At 44.6% G+C, this 26,829-nt stretch overlaps 1 protein-coding gene across 3 annotated transcripts in view; it reads right to left on the bottom strand.

The window, feature by feature from the left end:
- Window positions 1-26,829, bottom strand: part of PALD1 (phosphatase domain containing paladin 1) — a 108,205-nt gene that overhangs the window by 7,830 nt on the left and 73,546 nt on the right. For all 3 annotated transcript variants that reach the window (XM_081006468.1, XM_081006469.1, XM_081006467.1), the window contains exons 17-19: window positions 25,939-26,010; window positions 24,773-24,913; window positions 4,633-4,788 (exon numbers count right to left, since the gene is read on the bottom strand). In XM_081006468.1, coding sequence (XP_080862594.1) covers window positions 4,633-4,788; window positions 24,773-24,913; window positions 25,939-26,010 — 369 coding nt within the window. The remainder of the gene's footprint in view (window positions 1-4,632; window positions 4,789-24,772; window positions 24,914-25,938; window positions 26,011-26,829) is intronic.

Here is a 26,829-nt window from a genome sequence, read left to right as displayed (position 1 = left end):
GCAGCACATATTAAAGTAAGGATTAAAAGCTTCTAGAGCAGCCTTTCTCAACCTCAGGTCCCCAGATGTTGTTGGATTACGACTCCCATCATTCCTAGCTAGCAGGACAAGCGGTCAGGGATGATGGGAATTGTAGTCCAACAACATCTGGTGAGCCAAGGTTGAGAAAGTTTGTTTCTAGAGGGCATCATTGCTGCATGCCAGGAATAGGGGATCCAATCCTACAGACTGGTTTTTTTTCAGAGTTCCAGACGATGTCCAGGAAATTAACCCACCCTAATTTCTGAAGTGTATGAGCCTTTGTTGCTCTTGTTGATGTTTAGGAAGGGACTTCTGAAGATGCCTATGATTTGGAGTCCCTCCAAACATCCTTCTTATTATGCATTCATGATGATTTGTGCTCAGGAGGATATTGCAGAGGTTATATGTGATCCCACTTTTTACACTGTTTGTGCCTGCCAAAGTTTTCGAGCGGACGTACCGTTTCATTTCCAATCAGTGTATGTCCTCATAACTTCCTGACACCATAACACCATGAACGCTTCGGTTTATTTTTTGTTCCAAATTTGCTGCACTATAGCACAAGACTGCCCCTCCAGTAACACCAAGGAAGCATTGCAGAACAACTAAGAAAGCGGAATGAGGTGTGGATGGTCCAGTATAAATCCACCACTAATACACTCTAATTTCATCAATGAGATGTTGCAGAACACACTTGCAAGAAAACCAGCAACCTGGAGAAGAAGAAGAGAGAGAGAGAGAGAGAGAGAGAGAGAGAGAGAGAGAGAGAGACACGAAGGAACAAGAATCACTCAAAACACACATATCTTCTTTAGCTGGTAAGTGTAGCAGGTTAGCCCTGACAGGTTAACACAACGATATTCCATCTTCTCTAAGCTGCTTGAGTGAAAGAGTGGGCGAGCAAAACAGAGAAATAGCAGGGAGTTCATCTACGGACAAATCACAATTCTTTCTCTCCAGGACAAAATTAGATCTTGGATGTGTGAAACTGAGGTGCCTCTCAAAGACTGGCAGGAGAAAAAACATAATAGTATTTGTGGGAGCTCTGGATAAACCAGGAAAGGACAACCATGTGGGAGGCACAAACACACAACACACACACACAGCAACGGAGAACGGAACTGGGAGTGCAGTCAAGGAGGAAGCACTAAACGAGACCAATATTTGGAGGGGAGAACATGACAGGGTAACAGCATGAGACAAAGAGGGCAAAATGCCTAGATGTATTTGCGTGGCTTCTTCCAACCCCAAATTTGTCTATTTAAGCACAAAATGGGTGGCTTTAAACATAACAAAAAGGTCAATGAGGCCCCTTAGTCTCCTGTCTGAATGACTCACTCTAAGGCAGCAGCACTATGGAGATTCTGGGAAGGTTTCTCCTAACATGCCTCATCCTGTGCAAGGAGTTCCACCTGTGCATTGGGGCTTTCCATCCCTCCCTTGTGGGGCCCCCACCATTGACCCTGTGGTGTCAGGAGCAGCCCAGAACAGCAAAAGGAGGGAAAGAAGGGGAATCATTCACTTGGCAAGCAGCAATGCAGAATTCCACCCTCTGCCGCAATACAACTTAAGAGCAACCATTTTGCTGCTATTCTGGATGGCGTCTGATATTTAGATCTCCCTTTTTGTCCAGCTCCTCAAATATTTAATGCATTCTTCAACCTGCAGAGAGGAAATTCTTCCAGGTTGCCAGCTGTCCTGATAGTCACAGGACTATCTGATCTAATCCCGCCTCCCTCCAGCACTCAAATACTAGGCTACTTTATCTGTACTCTGTCCTCCCTAGAAAATCCCCAGTCCATTTTGTTTTGGAAAGCTGCCCCCCCCCCCCAAAAGCATGAGGCTACCAGTTCCCCTTTCCAGTAAACGCTTAAGTATCAGTGGGGAAACCCAGAATTTTACTGCTTCCCAGATTCTAATGAGGTATGAGCATGTGATAATGTTCTCCTCACCATGATGATACAGACAAGCAGTTGCATGCAGCCCTCACTAAGCTGTTTGTTAATACCTGCTCATTTGTATTTACCGGTGGAATCAGTCGAACTGGAGAAAAAGGAATGTCCCCCCCACTCCTCCTCCACTGCATGCCGTGCAAAGTTGGCTGGTTAGGGTGGGGAATTTAGATGAGGCGGCTTAGTATGTGAACTGGCCCTTAGCTATGTTATTTCATTTGGGTCACACATGGCAGAGGCACAGCATCTAAATAACTGGAGGGTCGGGGAAAGCTCGGATGAAGCATTTCCGCGGGTGATTTAAAAACTGGGTGCTTTCTGTGTCAGTACACTGATTGAAACATCCATATTGACCAGGACATATAGCTGCTTTTAAAATGCCTCCCTTCCACTTACTCCTCTGCCTTGACAACATTCCAAAGTGACACACTGGGAACAGAAAGGCATACCTGTCATCGTGTAGGGCAATATATTTGGCTTCTATTTTCCATGCAGTGCTTGGTGAAGCTAAACTGTTTGATCCGCTGATTAACTTATCTTCCCCTGCTTTCTGCACCTTCCTTTCCTGGCATTACAACACTTTAGCATTCCCCGCCACCCCACTATAGGATTGCAGTATCCCTTTTTCATGTATTACCGTACTTTTCCATGTATAAGACTATGTTTCCCCCCCCCTTCAAAAATCATGCTAAAAAGTGGGGGCATCTTATACATGGATAGTGCATAGGGTGGACGTTTGATAGGTTGCTGCCACAGCTGTCAGCAGCCATTGTGTGCGTTATTGGTTGCTGCATCAATGGCAGGTGTTGATTGTCTGACGCTGCGGCAGCTGGGCGGGAGATTGGCAGCTTCTGCCGGTGATGGTACAGGCAGGAGGCAGATTTTGCGACACGTGCGAGTGGGCGATTTTCGGCAACCCCCCACCCCAAAAAAAGCTCTGGGCAATCCTCTGCAAAAAAAGCTGAACAACTCTGTGCCATCTCCCCTCATTTTCTTAAATTTGAGCCCCCCAAAATAGGGGCCATCTTATACATGGGGGCGTCTTATACACAGAAAAGTATGGTATATTTTTTGTGGTGAAGTTTTTTAATCTGATTCTTAACGCATTTTTAAAATTTGTGTTGCGATGTTGTCTGACCACAACTCCCATCATCTCCACCCAGCTTAGTCAATGGTCAGGGATGATGGGAGCTGCAGGACAACAACATTTGAGGTTGAAGAACACTGGTCTTGAAGACTCGAAGACTAGGTTAGTAGGTAACTAATGACATGTAAATAATAACCTAAGTAATGGATGGAGCTGCCTCTTGGTTTCTGTTGGGACAGGTCTGGATAGCACACACCCTGATCTATGGAAACAGGTGCCAGGTGTGCATCCCTACCTACTGAAGTCAAGAACCCTGTTTATGCATCCATGAATAGCTTGCCTCCATCCTTTTAGCTGGAGCTGCCAAGAGCAGAACTGTGGCTGCTCCCAAGAGGGGCCCAAAGCATGTGGACTCCAGGGAGAGAGGAAGATGGGGCTGTAGGTTCCTTCAGCAACTCCCCCCAACTCTCCCCTCAAAGTGGTGCTCTCACAGAGCTACTGGCCGACCAAGAGCTAGGTCTTGCTGAAGCTGTGAGCCTGCCACCAGAGCATTTCGACGGCTCCTGGTCAACTGAAGCCGCTCAGATGAGACTTGCTCTCTGCCAAATATGCTTACTACATAAAAAGATACTCCGAGGACAATGAACCAAAAATAATAATAAAATACAAAAACAGCTGTTTTCCATGGGAATCAATCCAGAAGGAATGCAACGGCAGCAGGCTGTGTTTGCTGTGCTTTTATTTTTTTCCAGGGCATGGTGTGATGATGGGTGGGGTGGAAGGCTGAGAAAGCTCTCTGCGACAGCTGGGTGAACCGCCAGCAGCAGCTATGAGCAACTGGTGAAACTGAGAGGGCAGAAATGTGGGCTTGGGAAACAAAACCCAAAGACCCTAAAATGCTGTTCCCATATAGGTCACCATCCACTGCACCATTACTGAACAGACATACAACCTAGACATTTAAGGTAATGGGTCTCCCGACAGCCTAATAACCGTCTCATCATCCCAATCCCGCAGCGGTCAAGATCACTGCAGTCAATCCAGCTGAGCAAAGATATTGCGCTGCGTGGCTAACACTTTGGACTTAAACAACCGTGCGTGGGATATGCAACAGAAACAATACCTAAAGCTTCCACAGCACTTTCATGTAGCTTATGATTTTGTTAGAATCTAACTCTCTCCGGCGGTCATTTTTTTTACATACTGAAAAGCATGGCTGCAATTTATTTTTATAAGGATGAAAATTAAGCAGCAGGGGCTGGGAAAACACCCAGCAATAAAACAAATCAGCAACCTTTACAAATCTCAACATCTGTTAAATGGCCAGTGTTAGTGCTTAGCATTTGGAGTTAGCAACTCAGTGGTTTGTCTATAACAGTACAGATGACCAATGTCGCATCGCAGGCAAATGGCAGTATAATGACAATAATGACTTTGCAATTGTTTGAATGGCAAGCTGCTCACCAGTCAAAAGCATACATGTTGGCACGCTTCCTTCCACGTTAATATCTGGGCTTTTTCAGGGCATTGTTTGGCACAGCCAGAAGTGAATGGTGTTGGAAAAGTGCTTACCTCACGCATCCAAACACTGAAAGGCCTCTGCCAGGAGTCCTTTTTCCCCAAATGCAGGTATGCATTGAACAAGATGAGATAGATATAGCGTTCCAAGTACTGGAGGCTCCTCAGCTGCAATGTCCGCATCTCCTTCTCCTCCTTAGCTGTTTTCCCCTGAAAATAATAATAATAATAATAATAATAATAATAATAAAACAATTGCTTAAGGGCCAACACTAGACAGGAGAACTGCCCTGCAAGTCCCAAAACTAGGGCAGGCCATCTTGCATTTTATCAAAGGAAATGCCGCTTCTGACATGACCATGGTGGAATGAGAGTTGCAGTGGCATGGCTCCTCCTTCCTGTGCTAGGAAGTTGAGCTCTGAAGCTGCCCGTCAGATGGGAGGAGTGCCGTAGAAAGGTTGCGAAGGGCCAAAGCTCTTTGGTGGAGCTCATGCTTTGCATTCAGGAGGTCATAGACTGAGTCCCAGGGTAGGGCTGGGGCCTTAAAATACTTCTGCACCTTAAGCCCAAATTCAAGACCATAGACTGGGGAGCTTTGGTTTTCTTTGGGGGGTGGGGTGGACTTTGCTTTTGAAGACCACAAATGGAAGGAAATTAAGAGTCACCCACCCTAGGACCTGCCACCCAAAGCGGGGTACTTTGTGGCATTTCAATGAAAGGCTGGGCCTGCCGCTATGTAGTCTTTTTCAACCCTAGTTCCTCTTTGACATTTAAGATCCCTGTGGGTTGCTTCAGTCACAGGAGCCCCTCTATGGAAGCAGCTCACCAGCTGCTTCATACAGCGGTGCACCAAGCATGGAAAACCACCTTGCCAGCAGCGGCCTGATGGTCTGGAGAACCTTACAAATCGATGCACACACATACCCAACACACACACACGGCAATTTCTCCAACCATGGAGGGGGGCACTGTATTGTGGGTAACTTCCCTTGAAGACTCTGGCTGCGGTCAACTTAGAATGAACCGGCTTCTCATGCCAGGAGAACCGGCAGTGTTTGGAAGGTGGCTAAAACAGGGTGGCATTTAAACTTGGCAGCCCAGGCTCTCATTATGCAAACGCTTTCCTCTTTTAAACACAAAGACCCCTCCGAAATAAGTCTTGTTTTTTAAAGCAGCATTGTATGCATCTACTTCCACGTACACATGTGCATTAAAAAAAATAAATCATACACACACACCAAGCTATAAACGGTGCCATTATTTTATATAGTGCTTCTATTCCTGAAAGGCTGTGGTGAGCAAGAATTAGTCCCCTCCTATGGTCTGTCCCTGCCTTGACCTCAACTGAGTCATGACCACACAACAGCAGGCCGACCGAGGTAGAAGCCTGAGGTGTGTTGGGGGTTTTATTCATAGTTTCTGGCCAAACACGGAGACCAGCCATCTTCCAGTTCAAAACGACCTCTTAAGCAGCTACTTTGCTATAAGTAGAAAACACCAATTAAAGCTTCATAGAATAGAAACACCACAAAACTGGAAAGGAAGAACCTGAGGCCTTGAGAAAACAGGGCCATTAACTAACACCCTATAGCTGCAATCCTACACATATTTCTCAAGGATTAAGTCCCCACTGGGCTCAGTGGGGCAACCTTCTGTGTCGACGTGCATAGGACTGTCAGCTACAACAGTTCAGAAAAGTCAGCTACTCCTCTTTTAACACTTCGCTCATTCAGGGTTTAGACGCAACTTAACTTGCTTTTAACTGTATCCAAAGCATCCCAGTAAATAAACGACAGCAAACAGCGGCAAACGCTGCCGTTATTTCCTTGTTTTGATTTGGCAGAATTTCACAACACGCCACTATTTTCAGTTTTAAACATCGCTTTGTTTAGATTGCAAATATTAATTGGAGAGGCGGGCGGGCGGGAACGCAGCCGATGGAAGTTGCAGTATTCCAAATGCTAACAAACTGACCAAATTTTGGATTCAGACTCAGCACAGCTGGAAAGCAGGCTCCACTGACAGCTACCCAAACTGGCAACAACCCAGACGCTCAAGAGACATTTCGTTCTAATTAAACACACGTGCAACATACATATATATATATATACATACACACACACTCACACACACATGTATATTCCAACTGCAGCACTGCAATGCAACAACTTTTAAGAATCCAAAACAGAACTGTTCGTCTGTGATCTCTTGTCTTGAAAAATTAATGGACCCGCGGGATAGCTGCCAGAATATTATCATAAAGAATCGGAGGAAGAGGACATGAAGCTCATTATTAGTAGCAACCTGATCTTACTGTGACTTTCCCCGTTTCAAACGGCTGCCAGGTCCTTCTTCCACTACGGTGTCTATCTGCCCCGAGTTCTACCTGGCTTTTAAATCATTACATTTCAGCAATCTTGTCAACAGCCACTCGTTTGTGGTGAGTAAGAATTGTATTCAGGCAACCAAGCAGAACATTTTTATAAAATAGTTCTTTTTCTTTCTTCCTGACCACAAATTGATTAACCTTTGTGTGAGAGAAGCGGAGCTGGTAATTTTTTATTTTATTTTTTTGGTGGGCTGGTACTTTTCATCTATTTGGGCTAATTCCTTGTGTTTCATCTATCTCCAGCACAACATTATTCACTGGCTGCTATTCTTCATTTTCCACTTCTATTGCCAATTTCCTTTTTTGGTAAATTCATTTATTTATTACACACACATATATAGATGTATATCCTGGCAATATATATATATCCTGGCTTTTCTCCGCAGAGCTGAAGGCGGGGTACATGGTTCTCCACTCCCCAGTGCTTTTAACCTCACGACTAAACAAGCAGAAGCCGCAACCATTCCAATGCCATTCCATTGCAGAATTTCAAATAAACTGCAGAAAGATGGTTCCTACACATATTGAGTGTGAAGTAGGTTCTGGTGAAAACTGGTGAGCTTTTGAAGTGGTTCATTCTTGGTCTTACATCCCTTGAATCATCTGCAGCTGATTACCAGCAGCCAATCATGTGTGACTGCCATTGGGAAAAACATAAGCTTTGAGTACAAAAATCAGTGGTGGCCATTTCAAAATCTGTGAAGGTCATCTGCATGTGCATATTTAGTCTAGAGTTGAGGCATAAAGTGATCCCAGGTAAACCACCTGGGTCACCCAAAGGCACATGGGATGGAACTGGCAGAAGGCCTCCTTGTGGGATACCCTGTAGTAGTGCCCTCCTTGTGGGATACCCTGCCTTCAGATGTCAAGGAGATAAAGAACTACGTAACTTTTAGAAGACATCTGAAGGCAGCCCTGTATCGGGAAGTTTTTTTTATCTCTGATGTTTTATTATGTTTCATATATGCTGTAAGCCACCCAGAGTGGCTGGGGAAACCCAGCCAGATGTGTGGGGTATAAATAATAAATATATTATTATTATTATTATTATTATTATTATTATTAACTGCCAATTTAGAATTCTGATTTGGCTTCGCTAAACATGAAAGTGAAGATCTGCTTGCACTTCCTCTGCCCTGTTCCTTACAGTCCCCTGCCCCAATGACTGTGAAAAATACACAGCTTTTCTGATGAGCTAAATGATCTAAACAATCCATGAGACAAAACTAAATGATTAAGTAGAGTGATACTAAACTCTGTATTGTCTTGAGATAAAATGTGCCAGTACCCAAAAGGAGAAAACCATTAGATCAATTTTAAGGCAGAGTTAAGGGACTTTGGAAGGCAATTTATATGACAGTTCGCAGCATTCCAAAGCTGCTCTAATTACACGTGGCGAGACCTCAGAAATGCGATCTGCCAAAGAGGTATCTCTAGAGAACATCCCAGTCAGGTTGGTGGTCTTAAAAGGCTGATGGTTTCTGGCATATGATGGGTTGGCATTTGGAATATGGTTTCTCACTATTGCTGCAAGTCCCTTCTTCCCAAAATAACCAGCACATAAAAATATTCCCATTTCCCTTCAGAAGTCACACTTACTTCATTTAATGTTATTCATTCTCAGCAAAGAGAAAAGCTTATCAACTGGGGTCCAAAAAGAAATCCAAAAAGTTCTCATCAAAAATACAAGGAATGTGTGGACAGTCCATTCAGCATTTGTGAGCTGCTAATCACAGTGTTATACAGCCTAGAACATGTCACAATTAACTCATTTGATTTTGATTTCATCCTGCTTATGATTGGGACATTCTTCTTTGGCTATATCCAAGCAAAAAGATAAAAAAGTTGAAAATGTGCAGCCTCAAGTTCTCTTTTTTTATTAAACTTCATCATAAACCTTTAACATTAGCTGTTTCTCAGCACTTGAAAGAACAGAACAGTATGCATTCAGATTTAAAGTCTTTCCATGGACACAAAGAAATGCTTTGCTTCCTTCCAAGCAATGCTTACTACTCCTTATGTCTCTATGGTAGTATGCTCTTAGCTGTGTCTCCCTGCCCCCAAAAACCCACTTCCTGACCCATATATCCTATCACCTATGTATTTTCCCATGCCCTTTGGGGATCTGCATGGTTAAACACACACTATTGCTTCAAAAGGGTCTAGTGATAAAGTTTCGATTACACACACACAAAAATGCCAAGAAGAAAGTCCATTGGAAAAAAATTGGTTTCTGTGCTAAGCAAAAGCACGGTTCTGACATGCAAAGCATCAAACTTTAGGGACACAGATGCAAGTATTAAATTTTCCTTCCATTTGTAATATCATTTTTTTTAAAAAAAAAATAATGGATAGTTCAAAAAGAGGGAATGGTTGAGGAAACCATCGTTCTTAAGTTTGTTTGTGGGTTTGTTCAGGATAGAAGGAAGGAACTTACAAGGACACTCAGTATGCTTCACTGTTAAGAAGATTTGAACTTGAGAGTCCATATCCCACCCAAACCCAAAGGTTCCCCCTTCCGAAATTAACCAATATTCATTTAAATAGCTAGCCGCATTTAAACAGTGTTAAATGAAATTAACTTGGGGGACACAATTCCAATCTACAATGGGGGATTTACTTATGTGTATACTATTACTTTCCTTCTCTTCGACCAACCTGGCCCTAAGTGGCGGGTGTAAAAACCAGAGAGACAATTTGCACCATAAAAGCAACAAACGAAAACAACAAACAATGAGAACAGAAGGGCGGGGAAGCGAAATCCTGCACTGAAGTAATCTTCTCTATAAATAATAAACAGGGAACACTGTGTGTGTGTGTGTGTGTGTGTGTGTGTGTGTGTGTAGCTGCATAGTTAAAACCCATCTTGATCCGCAGTCATAAAACTACAGCATTTGAGACTAAAACATGTTAATAGAACTTGGATCAAAGTAAGCGGAAGTTCAGTTTGGTGTTGATTTTCTGTGCTTAGCTGATTTTTCTTGCCCAAGGAAAAAGATCTACCCAAAGAAGATTCTTACAACTTAATTATGAATAGAAAAGTTAGAGGATTTATTTAAAGAATCAAAATGGGGGGGGGGCAAGTCAGGCAGAGAAAATTTAGGGCCTGTACTTAGTGTCTTACTATTATTTCTGTCTGCTAAAGCCATTTGTTTCTCTTAGCAGACAATCTGTCTGCTACACACTAAAGTTATATATCTCCCTCTCTCTACTCAAAAGGGCTGGAAGCCATTACAGTCCAGTAAGGGCCTTACTTCTCCCCCTACCAATGAGGCCCTCCAATCTATCACTCTAAAAGTACTTTAGGGAAAGTGTAGCTTTTTATGCCTTATCCACTAGCAAGATAAAGATGCTTGGTAAAAACTTCTCCAGGGAACAGTATATTTTCCATGTAAGCTTCACACTTGATGCTGCTGAAAGCTCCTACTTGAGTTAGAGCTTATTCAATACTTCGGCCTGTTTTCTCAAAAAGCACTCTCCCTGGCCCAGAAATATTAGGGGAGGGAAGGAGAGAACAAAGGAAGAAAATGTGATGATCTCAGCCAAGCTGCGGTATGTGCCAGTAGCTCAGATGCAGCTAGACAGGCTCCAGATGCTGGTTGAAGATTAATACCCAAGTTCTATTTGGGTTTCAATGTAATCGAGGCAAGAGGTTTCACCAGCAGTGTTTCTGCAGGGCAATGTGGTGTCTGTAGCTGGATTAGCTCTGGCGTGTTGATTTTGCACAAAATTCTCCGCTCTTCCAAATAGGAATGCTTAGCTTTACATAACAGGGCTTATTGTCTTCACTCTGCAGGGCCAGAGGTGGTCACTTGTAGCCAAAGAAATCAGTGTGGAGTTAGCAGGCAGCAGACCTCTAAAGAGACATATTGCCAGCCTGGATAGCTCTGTTGGTTAGAGTATGGTGCTGGTAACACCAAGGTTGCAGGTTTGATTCCCGTATAGGACATCTGCATATCCCTGCATTGCAGGGGGTTGGATCGAATGATCCTTAGGGTCCCTTCCAACTCTACAATTCCATTCTGTATGCCACCTAAGCTGGCCATCAAGGTTTGCATCCTCCATGGTACCTAGGACCAAAGAAGTCATCTAAACAACTGGCACCGTTTGTCTTGCAGCAGCATCCTGTGCCACTCCCCAAAATGCTTACTGTCCTCTCATCTTAGATGGGCGTTCTCAGAAACTTGCAGCGGGTCGATGATGAATGAAAGCCCTGACTTGTTGGGATGTGCCAAGAAGTTCCAAGACCTTTGATTTGTGGTAGCTTCTCAATGGCTCTCTTCATCCAACGGGTGATATCTGTAATGTAACTTGGTTTGCTATGCAGGTGTTTGTTTTTGGTGTGCTACATTCATTTTGATGTATCCTTATAGCACCAAAGAATAAAAGAGTTTTATCCGTCGACAGCTGGGCTGGGGGCTGCTCCATCTTCGGATGAAGTTTGGATTGGCTGGGGTTCTAACTTGATTCTCTGCTATTTCTTCCTCTCCCAGCAACCACCTTGCCTCATCCCTACACTGGTCAAGACCGCAGCCCCACGCACAATTGAGAGGCTTTGGGGGGGGGGGCACTGATAAACACAGAGGGAAGGTCAGGACAGGAAAATTGACTCTCATGAGCTTCCTTCAGGTAACCTATCTTCATATCCAAGCAGGGAGTTTCCATCACTTTTGTAAGTTTGGCTTGCCTGTAGCCATCAGATAGGAAGCAACCCCCAAGAGAAATGGCACACAGCCACCATCTGCTATGCCAGTGCATTTTCAGCACTGATTGCAACGGCTGGGGGTTCCTTGCCTGGCAGAAGGCCAACGCAGAGTTTACATTTGGGGATTAAAATTGGTATCGGTAAGATATTCCCCCGATAAGCGCTTTAAAGTGAAAACAAAGCAAAAAGATGTGCCTACAGCTGTATGAGGGGACTGTGTTTTCTATGACCTGGGGCCCTAGTCTCAAAGTCCTGCAGGCGTTGGGGGCAGGGCCATTTCCAGCTGCAGGTGCCACACAGTAAAGGTTTATGGAAGCAGACAGCATGCACAGAATTTGGCTCAGATTTGCAAGTGGGGAAGGAGGAAGCCACAGCAAAAGTGGGCCTGGCGAGCGTCCACAGCACCGCGCTAGACGCCAAACTGTGCCGGGTTTCGCACAGCCATTATGAGGCACCTGGAGGTGGGAGTCACCTCTCATCGCTGGGTTGTAGATAGGGAGCCGAAGTGCGAATCCTGGCAGGATTAGAACTAGAGATGGCCACATTGTTGGGATAGATTCATAGTTAAGTCAGCTGCAGGCTAGGCTCCAAGTCAAGAATCTATCGTGGCCTCGGCCTCAGAAGAGGAGGAAACAACCATGTTCCTGATGCTGGCGTTTCAGAGCCAAAGGTTGGTGCTCACAGAACCGAAGGCTGGTGGTCTGGAGCCTGCAGAGTCTGAGCCAGCACAGATGCTGTTCCGTGATCTTGACTTATCAGAAGAATCAAGCGCTTCCAATGTAACCGCACCTGATGAAAGTTGCAGGGAGCATGCCAGAAAGGAGGCCACAGAAGGTGCTTGTATGAAGGCCAAGAGGCTGGGCTCTTTAACAGCCACCATCTCTTTAGGTTGAGGGACTGGACCTCAGGAAATGGGGGCTGGAGGAAGTGACTTAACAAAGCCTCCATTCGCTTCTGGCCTTCACCAGGGCAAGTTGCTCGTTTGGAGCTATCCGTGGTGCTGCAACCAGTAAGTCTGCCTTGTTCTCATGGGTACCTGGTACATATAGATCAGAAGAGTGGGGCTGGAACATGACTACAGGTACCCAGGCAACAGCACAAGGAAGTGCCCTGATGCTGGCAGACCAGGAGAGCAGCAGGCAGGCAGGAGCAATACTACTGTGCCACCCGAGCAAGGGCACAGTCGGTCTGTTGCCCACACAGTGCAGCAGGTCTCATCTGGAAGTACTCTCTCTCTCTCTAATTTAATTTATATCCCTCAGCTTCAAGGAGCCCAAGGTGGCATACACAGTTCTCCTCATCCCCCTCTTTACCCTCACAAGAACCCTTTGAGGGAGGTTAGGCTGAGAGTGAATGACCAGCCAAAGTGAGCTTCACTGCTGGTGGGAGGATTTGAACCCTGGTCTCCCATGTCTTAGTCCAACCCTCTAGCTACTACGCCACACTGGCTCTTTACAGGTCAGGTTAGAAATGTTGGGGTGCCTGGAGTGGTGAAGCTATGCTGGAATCTGGGACAACATTAATGTGCCACTGGTCTGTTTGACTATGTATCTTTGTATGGCTGACCTGTATGCACCGGCCAAGGAGTCACGGGCACATGCTGCGGCTACTGCGGTCTAAGAATATGGTCTAAAAGGCTCAGCAAACATACCGTATTTTTTGCTCTATAAGACTCACTTTTTCCCTCCTAAAAAGTAAGGGGAAATGTGTGTGCGTCTTATGGAGTGAATGCAGGCTGCACAGCTATCCCAGAAGCCAGAACAGCAAGAGGGATTGCTGCTTTCACTGAGCAGCGATCCCTCTTGCTGTTCTGGCTTCTGAGATTCAGAATATTTTTGTTCTTGTTTTCCTCCTCCAAAAACTAGGTGCGTCTTATAGAGCGAAAAATATGGTGTTTATTATGGAGCTCGGATGGACACAGCTGAGAAAGAGTTGCTTGCAAGGGGAGGAAACAAGGGCACCACCAAGCCTTCTGGATCTGAACAGCAGCTGGGGATAACTTAGGTCCAGCACAAGTGTGAGGAGACTTTAGGTCTGCACGATCTACTTTACACTTACTACAAAAACCCTAAGGTCTATGAACCAGAGCCAAGTGGCAATGGGTGCAGCCAAAACCCACCATGCCATGAGATGAGAGGAGCTGCAAATAAACATGTAGAAATCAGCACCTTAAGCTACACCAGGGAGTCTACAACTTAATTTGTGGGGCAGAGGGAAGACTGTTCATTTGCTGAGAATCAGAAACTCTTGTAGATTAACTATTAATCTACCAGTACTTCCTGACCTGCCTTCATCTCACCATTAAACTAGTTTAAGCCTATCAAAAGCACAAGGTTTCACCAGCCAGCCTGCCAGTTCTCTTTTGAGCTTTACAATTCCAAAGCAGAGATTCTCGAAAGGATAAGGCAGCCCCCCGTGTAGACAATTCCTAGGTGAGGAGGGTATGAACAAGCCCCCTCCACAGCCCAAATTTTGCCTGTGGCTTGACTGAAATATGGGTGGTTACATTAACCCAACCTTCCTTGCATCAAAATGGAACCAAATTAAATAAAAGCCACATGGGGTTTATATGTACTTCTCACTTACATCAGCTCCCCATTTTATAAAATGTGAGCGAATTTTAAAGAAGTTACATAAATAAAGCGTATCCTGTATTCAAATAGCTCATGTCCAATTTGTCATTTTCTTGAATGGAAAAGTCAGAGGACTACATATAAATTGAGATCCAAGCTGACAGGAAGCAGATGACATTAATGTACAAATTATGTTTCAGTTTCATCCTCCCAGAGAGTTATACACAGATGTCAATGAGAAACTCTCGTTTAATTATGCCTGTCTGTCCTGGTGTGTGGCAGAAGGTGTTTTTTTTGGGGGGGGTGGATGAATCCCTCCTAGTTAGAACTTAGGAAACTTGCCTGATGTGGAAGTCCAGCTCAGCAGGGATTAAAGGGGGGGCACCGAGAAAAGGACATTGCAACCTAATCTACAGGCATGCACAATAGGAGGCATTCAAAATATGATGCTGATCAATTGCTCAATCAAACCCGGCAGGAGGTTTGCCACCAATAGCAATTTGAGATCAGGATTGTGTTGCAGACCACTGCCACAGACACCAGTTATTCAGCTCTGTCCTGTGTAACTGAATAGAACATGCAGAAAGCCGTTAGCGCTTTATTTTTAGGACACTACTTTAAAAAACCCGAAGAAACCCACATCCTAAAAAAATATCCTAGAAGCCACCGCAAATCCACTTCTCTGTCTAAATCTACCACTTAAGTTATTATCCAGCTACACATTATAAGCTCTGTGACAGCCCAGTTTCCCTGCATAGTGCTCGGAATAAATACAACTGCTAAAATCCGTTGCCTGGTTCACAGAGGAATCCATGAATGAGCCCATGCGCATTGAGAAGCCTCCAGGTGGCTGCAATAGCTACCAAATATGACAGCTGCCACAGTCAGTTGACGATGCCCCCAGCCAACTCTTTGCCAGTGCCACTGGTTGCTCAGCCTCCCTCCAGCTTCTTCTTGGATCGCAAAGAAGACAATAGCTGCAACATCCTTATTCTCCTCTGCTGATCCAAGTCAAAGAAACCACCAGGTGTTGACTCGGAAAGTGAACTGACAGATGGGTCACTGAGAAAACATTAGCCATCTGCACAGAGCTATGTGGCTTACAATAGGCTTGAATGCTCATTTGTAAACTTGTCCTTAAGTTGAGTTTCTTCTCTTCACCTACCGTATCTGAGTATTCCAATACTATTACAACATTTTCTTGCTGGGACAGTGGGATTAAAAAAAGAAAGAAATCTATTTAATATGTTTCTTTTAGAAACACATATGACACACTTTCCCCCCTCCAATACCCCCACTGGAGCCAGTGTGGGGTAGTGGTTAAGAGCGGTGGACTCGTAATCTGGTGAACCGGGTTCGCATCTCTGCTCCTCCACATGCAGCTGCTGGGTGACCTTGGGCTAGTCACACTTCTCTGAAGTCTCTCAGCCTCACTCACCTCACAGAGTGTTTGTTGTGGGGGAGGAAGGGAAAGGAGATTGTTAGCCGCTTTGAGACTCCTTAGGGTAGTGATAAAGCGGGATATCAAATCCAAACTATTCTTCTTCTTCTTCTTCCCATTGAGTCCCCTGGGTTTTAAAACATGCATAGGCACTACCAGTCAACCTTGAGGAAACTGCTCACAACGTGGTGAACAATAACAAAGAAAAAAATGAACAAACTTGTTAACAGTGATATATAAAAACAAAAGAAGTAGTCGACACAAGATTACTGAGATTTAGCCTCTAGCGCAACAGTAGGAAACAAACCCACCAACTCAGCCCTCTCCTTCAAGAAAAAGCCTGTGCAGAAAGTTAAGACTTCAAGCTGTTTCTGGAAAGCCTACAGGGTACAGCACTGGCAGGTAAGATGTGCCATTTAGGATCTGCAGGGAGGAACATGTCGTAACCCACCTGCGTGGGGTACCTTTTAATGCCTTCATTCAAATGCTAGGGATTGGAGTAAAGCTGCTGGACAAAAACATAGCAGTTCCATTACCCTGGCAATAACAAAAACAATCCAGACAAGATGAAGTAAGCTAATCCAAATTCACACGCAACCTGGAAATCGTGCTCATCTGATGAGGAGCCTATTCAACAGCAAGCTGTTCTCCTGCCAAAGACACACCTAGTGCCTAACCAAACACCTCTCGCAACTCTGTGTGGCAAATATTGCTCTTGCCGCACAAAAGCAGGCAATATGAACCTAATATGGGTGGAAGAAGTAGCCTACATTTTATTGCAAAGTTTCTTTACTAGCAGCTTCTTGGAAAGCTCGTTCCGCAATAAAAATCCAATGTTCACATAGATGAACGCCATATGCAACAAGATGATCTGCGTGGCAATTTATTTCTCTCCCTCCCTTTGCAAGTTTTGATGGCGTGGGCAATGCCTGCAAAAAGTCACCCAACCGCCGTTTAGGCATCGTGGCATGTGAACCATGAGGTTTACTTGGAAGGAACGAACAAGCATGCATTAAAAGAAAGAAAGAAATTGACATAGAGACTTGCAAACAGGTTATGACGAACCAGGAATATTCTCCAAGGAAATCTTCAGCAGTTTACATGAGACAAGGAAAGAGGAGGGGTAAAGCGTCGTTGTTTCTAATGCGGCAGGCAAGGTTGAAGGGGCCACATCTGGCTGTGATCAGGTTGCTGGTACAAGTCGCGAAGAAAGCTGGGAGGACCTTGATGGAGACTGAACCTTTGAGCAAGAGCCGGTTTTAGCAAGAGAATGGTAGAGATAACAACTGCACCCACCTATTACTCCTTTGGATGAATATTTGAAAGCAAGTTAGCAGCCAAAGGCCCATTTCCCTGCTGACCTTTTGCTGACCTCACTGGGCTGGAGAAAGGGAGCTTTGTGCCAATACCGTGGCAAGGCTCGAAGGCTGCTGTTTTGGAATTTTGGCACGTGGTTTTAAAAGGCACCTGAACTTGCGTTAAAAACAAAGTGGGGTGGGGTGTGGGGAGACCTTTAAAACCCACCAGTGTTTTAGGAGAGAGCCAGGGGCACGGCCTTCTCCTCTGTCACCTGGAAACCATTTAGTACAGAAAAGAAAAAACACTGCTGTGCTAAAAAACACACACAACAACCCCACACATTCCAGGCCCCAGAGTCAGTTTTGCTTGATCCTTGGGGTGAAAACAGCAGCACTTGAAGAGTGCAAAGACAACCCAAGGCAGCCTGATTGGAGCAACGCCTCCCCTGATTTCGCACTGGGCAGACGTTAAACATTTCCACATTTGTACATAATAAACCACATTAAGTCTCAAAGGACCACATCGCTTCTTGTCATGTTAAGTATCGAACGGAGGCTTAAAATGCTTACAGAAACATCCAAAGCAGGGCTGAACTGAGAGCACTTGCTTTATTTCAGAAACCTTTTCCACCAAAAAACACACAGCTCTCAACTATTTCCCAGCAACAGTTGTAAAAAAAGGTTCACCTGGTTCATTTACATCGGGGAAGTTGAACTTCAGATGCAGGGGCCAAATGCACCCCCCAAGCCCCTCCCACCTGGCCCTTGGGACACTCCACAAGCCATGCCCCCTTCTCCCCAGCCACACCCCCTCCTGGCCCTGCTTTGCATCCTCCTTGAGTGATTTTGTCTGGCTGGAATGTTATCTTTGAATCCTGCTTCCTGCTTGCCAGGATGAAGGACATGTGTAGAAACTACCCTTCTGTATAAAACTAAATTTTACATTCATTCCTTCTGCCTCTGGCAATTTCCACCGCTTGCATCTGGCCCCCATAAGGTCACTCAGAAAGCAGCGTGGCCCTCCAAAAGTAAAAGGTTTCCCACCACTGATTTACACTGTCCTTTCTTCCTCAACTGGCTTTACTTCAGTGATATCATCACAGTCAACTCCAACTGAGCAGTAACAGGTCTGTGATGCCCTCACATGTCACTCCATCGTGACATGGTCTCTTCTGTGTTAAACTCAGAAGGAGAAAGAATCAGTATCTAGAGAGAGACAAAATGCTAAAGCATTGGTGAACAGGATGAGAATAAATGGTGAATATTCTCAAATGCAAAAATTTATTTTCCCTAGGAAATATTTCTGAACACAGTGCCACCCAGAAGCAGTATTTTTGGACTGAAAATGACAACAGGATAATATTTAGAGCAGCCCTACATACAAGTCCCCCTCTATTAGAACAATCGTGGATTCACTGGGAGACCAATCTTGTCTATTACACATATGATGTGGAATTTAAAAATTCCCTGACCTTGGAATACTGTCATCACAGCTGTGGCCTAAAAATGGACTACTGGATGTAGCCAAGAGCAGCAATCTATAAATTTTGGGATGGAGGCTACACATGAGGTTGAATCCTTGGCACTGGATTCATAACATCCCAGTTAATATTCATTTTGATTTCTAGCCCGTACTGATTTTAAGGTAACCAGTAAAAGTTGCCTTATTGCTTCCGTTCTTCACTCACCAGAAGGTGCATCAAGGGCTTTCCATGTGACAGAAGCAATTCCAAAAAGATACCCCCCCCCCAAAAAAAATGAGCATTGGTGTAACATATGAACTTCCAAGGGAGCCCTTGTTAAGTGACAATTCCCTTAGACTTGGCCACACACCTCGGCTGTGAAGCAGTAAATTTAATTTTGATAACAAAACCATTTTATCCATAGAGTTCCTTCCTGAAAAGAAGAGAGTCCATTTTCTCCACTGTTTAATCAGAGTACCGAATTTCATATAAAGCTATTCATAGTCATTTGCATATAGACTGTCCATTTTATTTGATATTATAATTTCAAACTATCGTATTGGCCATGATTTCCAATTATAGCAGAAAATCAACTTTGTCTTTCTTTAATTTGTTGTTACACTAATGCCTATATATATATATATATATAGATATATATAGATATATAATTGTTGCTTTCTTATTCACGTTATAGCCTGCCAATAACCCTTATTCTACTAGCAGCAATTCTGTCGCTGCCAAGATAGTTCATGGCTCACTGGCCAAATTCCTGGTGAATTGCTTAGTGCCGGCTGGTTGCTGACCTAGATTGGCCTTGATCTGATCCAACAAAGCAAAAAAAAAGTGCATACTCAGGATCACTTAGCACAGATTAGCTATGCATTAAGAGAGTCCAAATACGCACTCTTAATTTGTAAATTAAAAAACAAAACATCAGCACATCTTGACATTTTAGTCCTAAGAAAAGCCTAAGGAGAAAGAATAAAAATATTTCTTCCATATTATCAGGGGTGGGGAACCTGATGAGACTCACCAGATGTTGCTTGAGACAACACACGCATCATCCCTGACCATTGGCCATGCTGGCTGGGGCTGATGGGAGTTGGAGTCCAACAACATCTGGAGGGCCATAGATCCCCAACCCATATAAATGATGCTACTGGTACCTCTAACAGAACAGAAGTCAAGCCATGTCATAGCCACACTGGAAAATCTAGGAGAGACAAATTTCTGATAACAAAGTCTGTAACTGAACAGTTACAGGAGCTGGGGGAAAAGATGATTTTCCGTTTTCCATTGCAGGCTGCAAGCACTGCTGAAACTCTCAGCATGAGGTGTTGCTCTGCAATCCTGACCAGGATTTCTTTTTTAAATTTTTAAGTAACTTCAAGGTGAAGTTTCCCTCCAGAACAACTCTTTTTATTTATTTATTGTTAGTCCATGCAGACACCAATCCCGAATACTGAGCCCAGGCTGACATTTTTTCCCTGCAAAGGCCCTGGGAGGTATATGCTTGTTATTTCTGAAATGTTTCTGCTTTCCTTTTTTCCAAAAACACCACGTGGTCCAGGGTTGATTCGAGGTCACTGGAAAGAGGACTCTTTTCACAAGGCGCAGGAGAAGACTACCTGCTTATGTCCCACAGCTCTGTATTTACATTTTATACCGACCAGGAAAACCTGAAAAACTTAAAAGGCACCAGTGCTCCCAGCATCGGTGCAGCAGCAAAGAAGAAAAACCTGGGTCTAAAAAAGTGTGTATTGAAAGATATGCCCTCATGAAGATTATAAATCCGAGAGGGAGGGGGTAGGCTGTTTTAAAACCCATTTTTTAAACAACTGTTAAGTGTTACTAACCATACCAGAGACTTTCATATGTAAAAAAAGACACTGGCCTCCTCGTGCCCTGTTCCCTTTGTATTCAAGGGGATAATGCCTTAGCTGGATCCAGCCTATCTACTTCATCGGTAGTGGTAATTCTAGGAGCTCACAAACAGCACTGGAAGGTGACAGCCACCCCATTATTTTTCCTGCCCATTGGCTATTCATGAGTATGCCTTTTAACGTGAAAGTTTCTTTCCGCTGCCACGGCTGATTTATCTGTAAATCTGTGGAACTGCCCTTCCTACGATGGCGCTGACCTTTAAAGCCCTAAACGGCCTCGGTCCTGTATACCTGAAGGAGTGTCTCCACCTCCATCATCCAGCCCGGACACTGAGGTCCAGCTCCGAGGGCCTTCTGGCAGCTCCCTCACTGTGAGAAGCAAAGTTACAGGGAACCAGGCAGAGGGCCTTCTTGGTAGTGGCACCTGCCCTGTGGAACGCCCTCCCAGCACATGTCAAGGCAATAAACAACTATTTAACATTTAAAAGACAACTGAAGGCGGCCCTGTTTAGGGAAGTTTTTAATGTCTGGTGATGTATTGTTTTTAATATTTGGTTGGAAGCCGCCAGAGTGGCTGGGGAAACCCAGCCAGATGGGCAAGGTACCGTATTTTTTCGCCCCATAGGACGCACCTAGGGTTTTTTGGGGGGAAAATAAAGAAAAAAAAATTATTTCCCCCCCAGGCGCGGGGCTGGCGCGGGAGAAGCCCGAGCTTCCCCCGACCCCAGCCCCCAGAACAGCCTGCTATCCGCAAGCCTAGGGAGCACGGTGCGAAGTCGCGCTGGTCTCCCCAGGCTTGCGGAGAGGGGCGCGAAGCCCGGGCGCGCTCTTCAGCGAGTCCCAGGCTTCGGAATGCAGGCAGCTCCGCGCAGCCATCGGGAGCCCGGCACGACTTCGCGCCAGGCTCCGGATGGCTCCGCGGAGCTGTGCGAAGCCCGGGGCTGCAGGCACCTCCGCGCAGCCATCGGGAGCCCAGCACAACTTCGCACCGTGCTCCGGACGGCTGCGCGAAGCTGCGCGAAGCCCGGGGCTGCAGGCACCTCCGCGCAGCCGCCGGGAGCCCAGCGCGACTTCGTGCCGGGCTCCGGATGGCTGCGCGGAGCTGCGCGAAGCCCGGGCTCTGGAGGGCTGCGCAGAGCTGCGCGAAGCCCCAGGCTGCAGGCAGCTCTGCGCAGCCGTCGGGAGCCCAGTGCGACTTCGCGCCGGGCTCCCGAGGGCTGCGCAGAGCTTCCTGAAGCCTGGAGAGCAAGAGGGGTTGGTGCGCACCGACTCCTCTCGCTCTCCAGGCTTCAGCGAAAGCCTGCATTCACCCCATAGGACGCACACACATTTCCCCTTCATTTTTGGAGGGGAAAATTGCGTCCTATAGGGCGAAAAATACGGTATGTATGTATGTATGTATAAATAATAATAATAATAATAATAATAATAATAATTATTATTATTATTATTATTATTATTATTATTATTTGCATTCAGAGTGTCACACTGTAATGGCATTATTGCCAGGAATGGTTAACCGACATGGTGGTGTTGTTTTTTCTAGCAAAAAATAAAATAAAAAATGTAAAGCCATCGTTGCATCTTTGTGGCATTTCCACCTATTTCACGTGTTAATTATGTGTTACAGACCTTTAATGCTTTCGGCCAGAGATCGTTGATAAAATATTAGTCATGCATGAATTAAACTAGCCCCAATTCCACAAGTACAATTTGGGAGTTGAGACACGATTACACGTATTGCTCTCCAAATCGGACTCTGCACAAGTCAGGAAGAAGAGGCCACAGCTCAGGGGAAATCCTCTTCATACAGAGTCCTCTACATACTCAGGACTGCACAATACATATCCTAATTTAGGGGATGTGTGCTACCCACACACTAGTAGACCATTGGCAGCTGCTGCCTGCTCTGACAATTTGCTCAGGATTAGGCAAGGAGAAGCCACCTTTTCCCTCCTTTCCAATAGTTGATTAGCTAGGTGAGGAAATGCCTGCACACAGCCTAGCACATGCAAGGATCAGATTCATTGCTAGTTTTAGCAAGTCTTGCATGGACTGTGCTACCAAATGGGGAAATCCTCCACCAGCTCTCTATGAAAAAATGTGTTGTTGGTGGTTTTTTAAAAAATGTTAAATATGGAGATATTAAAACAGTTTGTTTGCTTTTTAAAGAAAAGCAGACACACAAGATTGACAGTGAGATTTTAAAACACACCCTGATAATATGGTCTTAAAATTAAGGTTTTGTTGTTTTCACTATGTCATGCAATAATGCTGTGTTCGTAGCCTTTCAGAGTGCTTGGCTGTTGAAACCTGCCATCTAGTGGGGTTTTCCACTCACTAAGAACACCCAAAAGCTTCACATGATGACAAAGGCCCACAGCTGTAAAAGGGAGAAGAGCTGTATTCAGGGATAAATATTAGTTAGGATGCTGGATTTCATTTTTATTAACTGAAGGAAAGATAGAGGGTAAGTATTAAAGCAACAAGGTCTTCAACAGGACCAAGATCACCCACCTCCACATTTAAGGCCCTTTTCATCCCCCTGCCAGCTATAGGCTCTTGCTTCTCATAAACCTTAGGCACACTAGCGGAGGTCAATGTGATCTCTAAACTAGCCCACATCTGTCAAGAACCACAGTTCCCCTAGAGCTTTGCGGCTGAGGCAGGAAAGCCAAATTTCATTCATCTTGAACTGCTGGGCTTTTGATAGCAGGGAAGTCAAACAGGTTTTTCCAGAACAGGGTAATGGGGAAAAAGACAAGCCAGTGAAAAAGAAAAAAAAGACACACAGGCTCAGTTCTGTGTCTGCAATACTGGCACAAGGTCTCTTTTAATGACTAGCAGTGAATGCTCCGAACATTGGCTTCCTAAGCTAGATCTTGGATCCGATTCCCATATGCATGTAAGTTTATTTCACTACAGGAGGCAGAATAACCATGGAGCCTGTTGAAAAAAATGACTGAGTTTGGGATTGCGTTCTGAGACAACATGAAATTTCCCTCTGCGGTGTTTACATATATGAAGTAAGTAATAATGGAGTAAAATAAAAATAATTTCATGCACGATGGGTCATTCACACATGCAGGGTATCAAGCAGCAAACACGGAGATGTGAGCCATCTCTAAACTGGAAGGAAAATGACTGTCACACTGACTCAGTATCCTGAGCTTTCTAAAGTAGTATGCGATTCCTCCTATTATTTTTGTTTGGATTTTTGCAGGTTTCAGAAAAGCATCTATACATATTATCAGAAAATCCAAAGGCACTCGGCTGCCCTCTGTTGGCTTTGGGTAAATAATGAACTCTGTGACCTGAAGGCTAGTTATTCGGCTAATATATACTACTGTTGCTCAGTATATCAACAATTGCAAACAGCTTCCATGCAGGTTAGGCTGTCATGGGACTGGTGTCATGTTTGCAGACAGTGACCCACATTGTCCAGCATTCTGTAACTGGTGTCAGAGTGCCTTAGGCTTCAATGACTCCAGGGATCCAGTGGTGCTGGAATCAGTGATCTTTATACATTAGCACAGACTCACGATTCAGTTACGTATGTGATAGCATGTTTTTGTTTTGTTTCTAAAAAAGCTCCTTTGCCATCCATGAAATGTCATGCAAAGAAAGCCTCACAGAACTTGTACGCAAGAAGTGCCTTTCCAGATATATTGTTGCAGAGGATGTGCAAATGTCTGTGGGTGGGTGGGTGTTTGATAGCAGTATAATGGTGAGCACTAGTGCTGGTGCACAGGATTGCTGTAACCGACCAGCAGCTCTGGTAGAAACTGGCAGGCTTTGATGTCCTTTTTATAGACAATGCAAATCAGGGCACGTGTCTTACAAGGAAGGATAGCTTCTGGGTAGATAAGAGAGCTCCTTGCCCCCTTTCCCATGACTATAAAAGCCATGAGAGACAAAGCAGAGTATCACTTGGAGAATATACTAAGCTAAATATGAGAAATTATGTAAGCGTTCTTAATGCTTATAACTGATAAAGGCCACAGAATTTCTTACAGTCCTGAACACAAGCTCGGCATAAGGTTCTGCAGAAGGGGGCCACACCCTCCCTGCCTCAGCTATAACAACATGTGGATCAGTCAAAGACGAGCTCTCTGAAACTGCAGGCAAACCATTTCCAAACAAAACTGCAGCCCATTCCCCATTGACTTGTGCACTCAGCTCCTGAGATCAGCAGTTGATCTCTATCTAATCTGAACAGACCGCAAACACCCTTTGCTTCTTGATGTCTCTGTCCTCTCCCTGTTGTACACCTCCCGCCATCTCATTTGCACATTCAGCCCTGCCCATTGAAACTAATCACCAAGTATAAACAGACCTATGTCTGTCTTAACAGCAGAGCAAAATGGCAAAGAACAGAGGGAGCCACCAAAGGCGTGTGGAAATTCAAAGCAACATCCATGGTACGTGTTTGCTAGGCTTACCTGTCTGTAGGTGCATATGATGATTTCCCTCAAGTGATAGTGCATGGGTGTCATCGTCTCACTCACGGTATCCAGTGCCATATCTACTTCCTTCTTCATTCGGTGTCCCTCCGGCAACATCTGAACCACCTTCATGACCACCTGGCAGACAAAAGCAAGGGCCCAGCTTAACATGAAACCTTCCCACCTGGAATGTTCTCTTTCACAAAGAGCAAATGTTAAGCCACTGAAATTTTCTTCTGGGGGAAGTAAAGAGGGAAATAGTTTGCTCCCCGTTTCTGGCATTCCGTTCCCTACTAGTTTTGCAAAAACATCACATAAGGGACTCAAAAGTACCTTCTGACAAGCACAAATGCCAGTCTCAAGAATGTTCACAGGAATCAACACGTCACACTTAGTTCCGACCCTTTAGATCCCTTTAAAGCAGCCTTGCAAATAAGCCCACAAAAGTTACTAGCCTGCAAAAATGTCTTACTGACCTGCTGGGTATGGCGGTACAAACCCACCCAACAGCATGGAAGATGTGGATCATGCCAGATTCACATCAGCACTGACAAAAGATTCTGTTCCTCAATATTTTGTTTTTGTCCCTTTCTTTTCTGAGCTGCAAACTAATGCAGCGGTGCCGAGTTGTGCCCAATATTGGGGGGGGGCCCGCACGCGCATGCATAATGTCACATGTGTGATGCCCCCCACCCAATCCAGCCAGGCCCATCCACTGCCAACCACCTTACTTTTTTGAAAAGGATGCGCAGGTGAAGATGCTTCGCCCTGCAAGTCCCTGGCAAAGATCGCCTGTGTGTCTTCCGGGAAGGTGGGTCGAAGTTGCTTCACCTTGCCAGGTTCCTGGCAATACTCAAAATGATATGGCAGGGCTAAACATCTTTGTCCTGGTGTGTCCTTTTGAGGTTCACCACATTTGGGGAACCCTTCTTGAAAACATGGGGGAGGGGTCCCCAAAATTCAGTTATTGCAGAGGCAGCGGGAGAGATGTGGCAGAAACTGATGTCAGCAGCATCCGAGCAAGATGGAAGATCACCTGTGCATTCAAATGTGTTTGTGGTGATAGTTCTGATTTATTTATTTGTGGTGGTTAAGGCCGCCCTTTCAGAAACATTACCTTAAGAATATTCTGTCGCCTAATTTTAAAAGTAGAAGATACGCACCTCAAACTCTCCTTTGGTGTACTTGGCATCAGGCACGCTCACAATTTCATCTTCAACCATCTCAGGGATTCCCTGAAGCACCAAGAAGAGGAGTCTTAGATTTGATTATTGAGCAACACAGGAGATAAACAACAGTATCACAGAATTATTACTAACTGCAATATATGGCTGCTTATGAAGTTAGTAATATGCCATGTAAGACACAAGGAACTGTGAATATTGTAGAATTCTGGTACTTTTCACTTTCTGTGTTTTAGATAAGGTATCATTCTTTTAAAAATGTATCCTTTATCCATTATTTCTATTTATGTATCTTGCCTAGGTTAAGAAAATTCCTTAAAATCCCAATCAAAAAATATTAAAGTGGTTTATGTATGTAACAGCAGCAGATAGGATTCTTTATGTGCAGAAGTGGAAGCAAGAAGTTCCCACGAAAGAAGAATGGATAAGCAAGATAATGGACTATGAAAAACTGGGGAAAATTAACAGCAAAATTAAGAGAATCTTTTATAGAAGAATGGATGCCTTTTTCGGACTACTTAAAGAAATATTATAGTACGATGAACTCGCGAGCAGGATTTGAGCTGTGAGAAACAGGTGTAATCAGATTATAATATTGTAGTTTTGATTTAATAGATAGACAATAGGGTGCAGTGGAAGGGGAGAAACAACAACTCCATGAAAAACGGGGTGGGAATCAACAAAAATAAGAGAAAATATATTATTGTGTCTTGATTGTATATGTTAAAAAAGTTGAAACTTAAGACTAGTCCTTAAAATTGTTCTGCAAAAGCCAAGAGACTTTTAACACCAAGAAGATTTAAACCCTGGGCACTGCACACATTTCAGGAAGGATTTTGCCCATAATATCAGGTACCCCTCCCTGCAGAA

The sequence above is a fragment of the Podarcis pityusensis genome (genome assembly GCF_964106645.2).
Source record: "Podarcis pityusensis genome assembly, chromosome: 5".
NCBI classification, from domain to species: domain Eukaryota; kingdom Metazoa; phylum Chordata; class Lepidosauria; order Squamata; family Lacertidae; genus Podarcis; species Podarcis pityusensis.
This window is presented reverse-complemented; position numbering and strand designations above follow the sequence as displayed.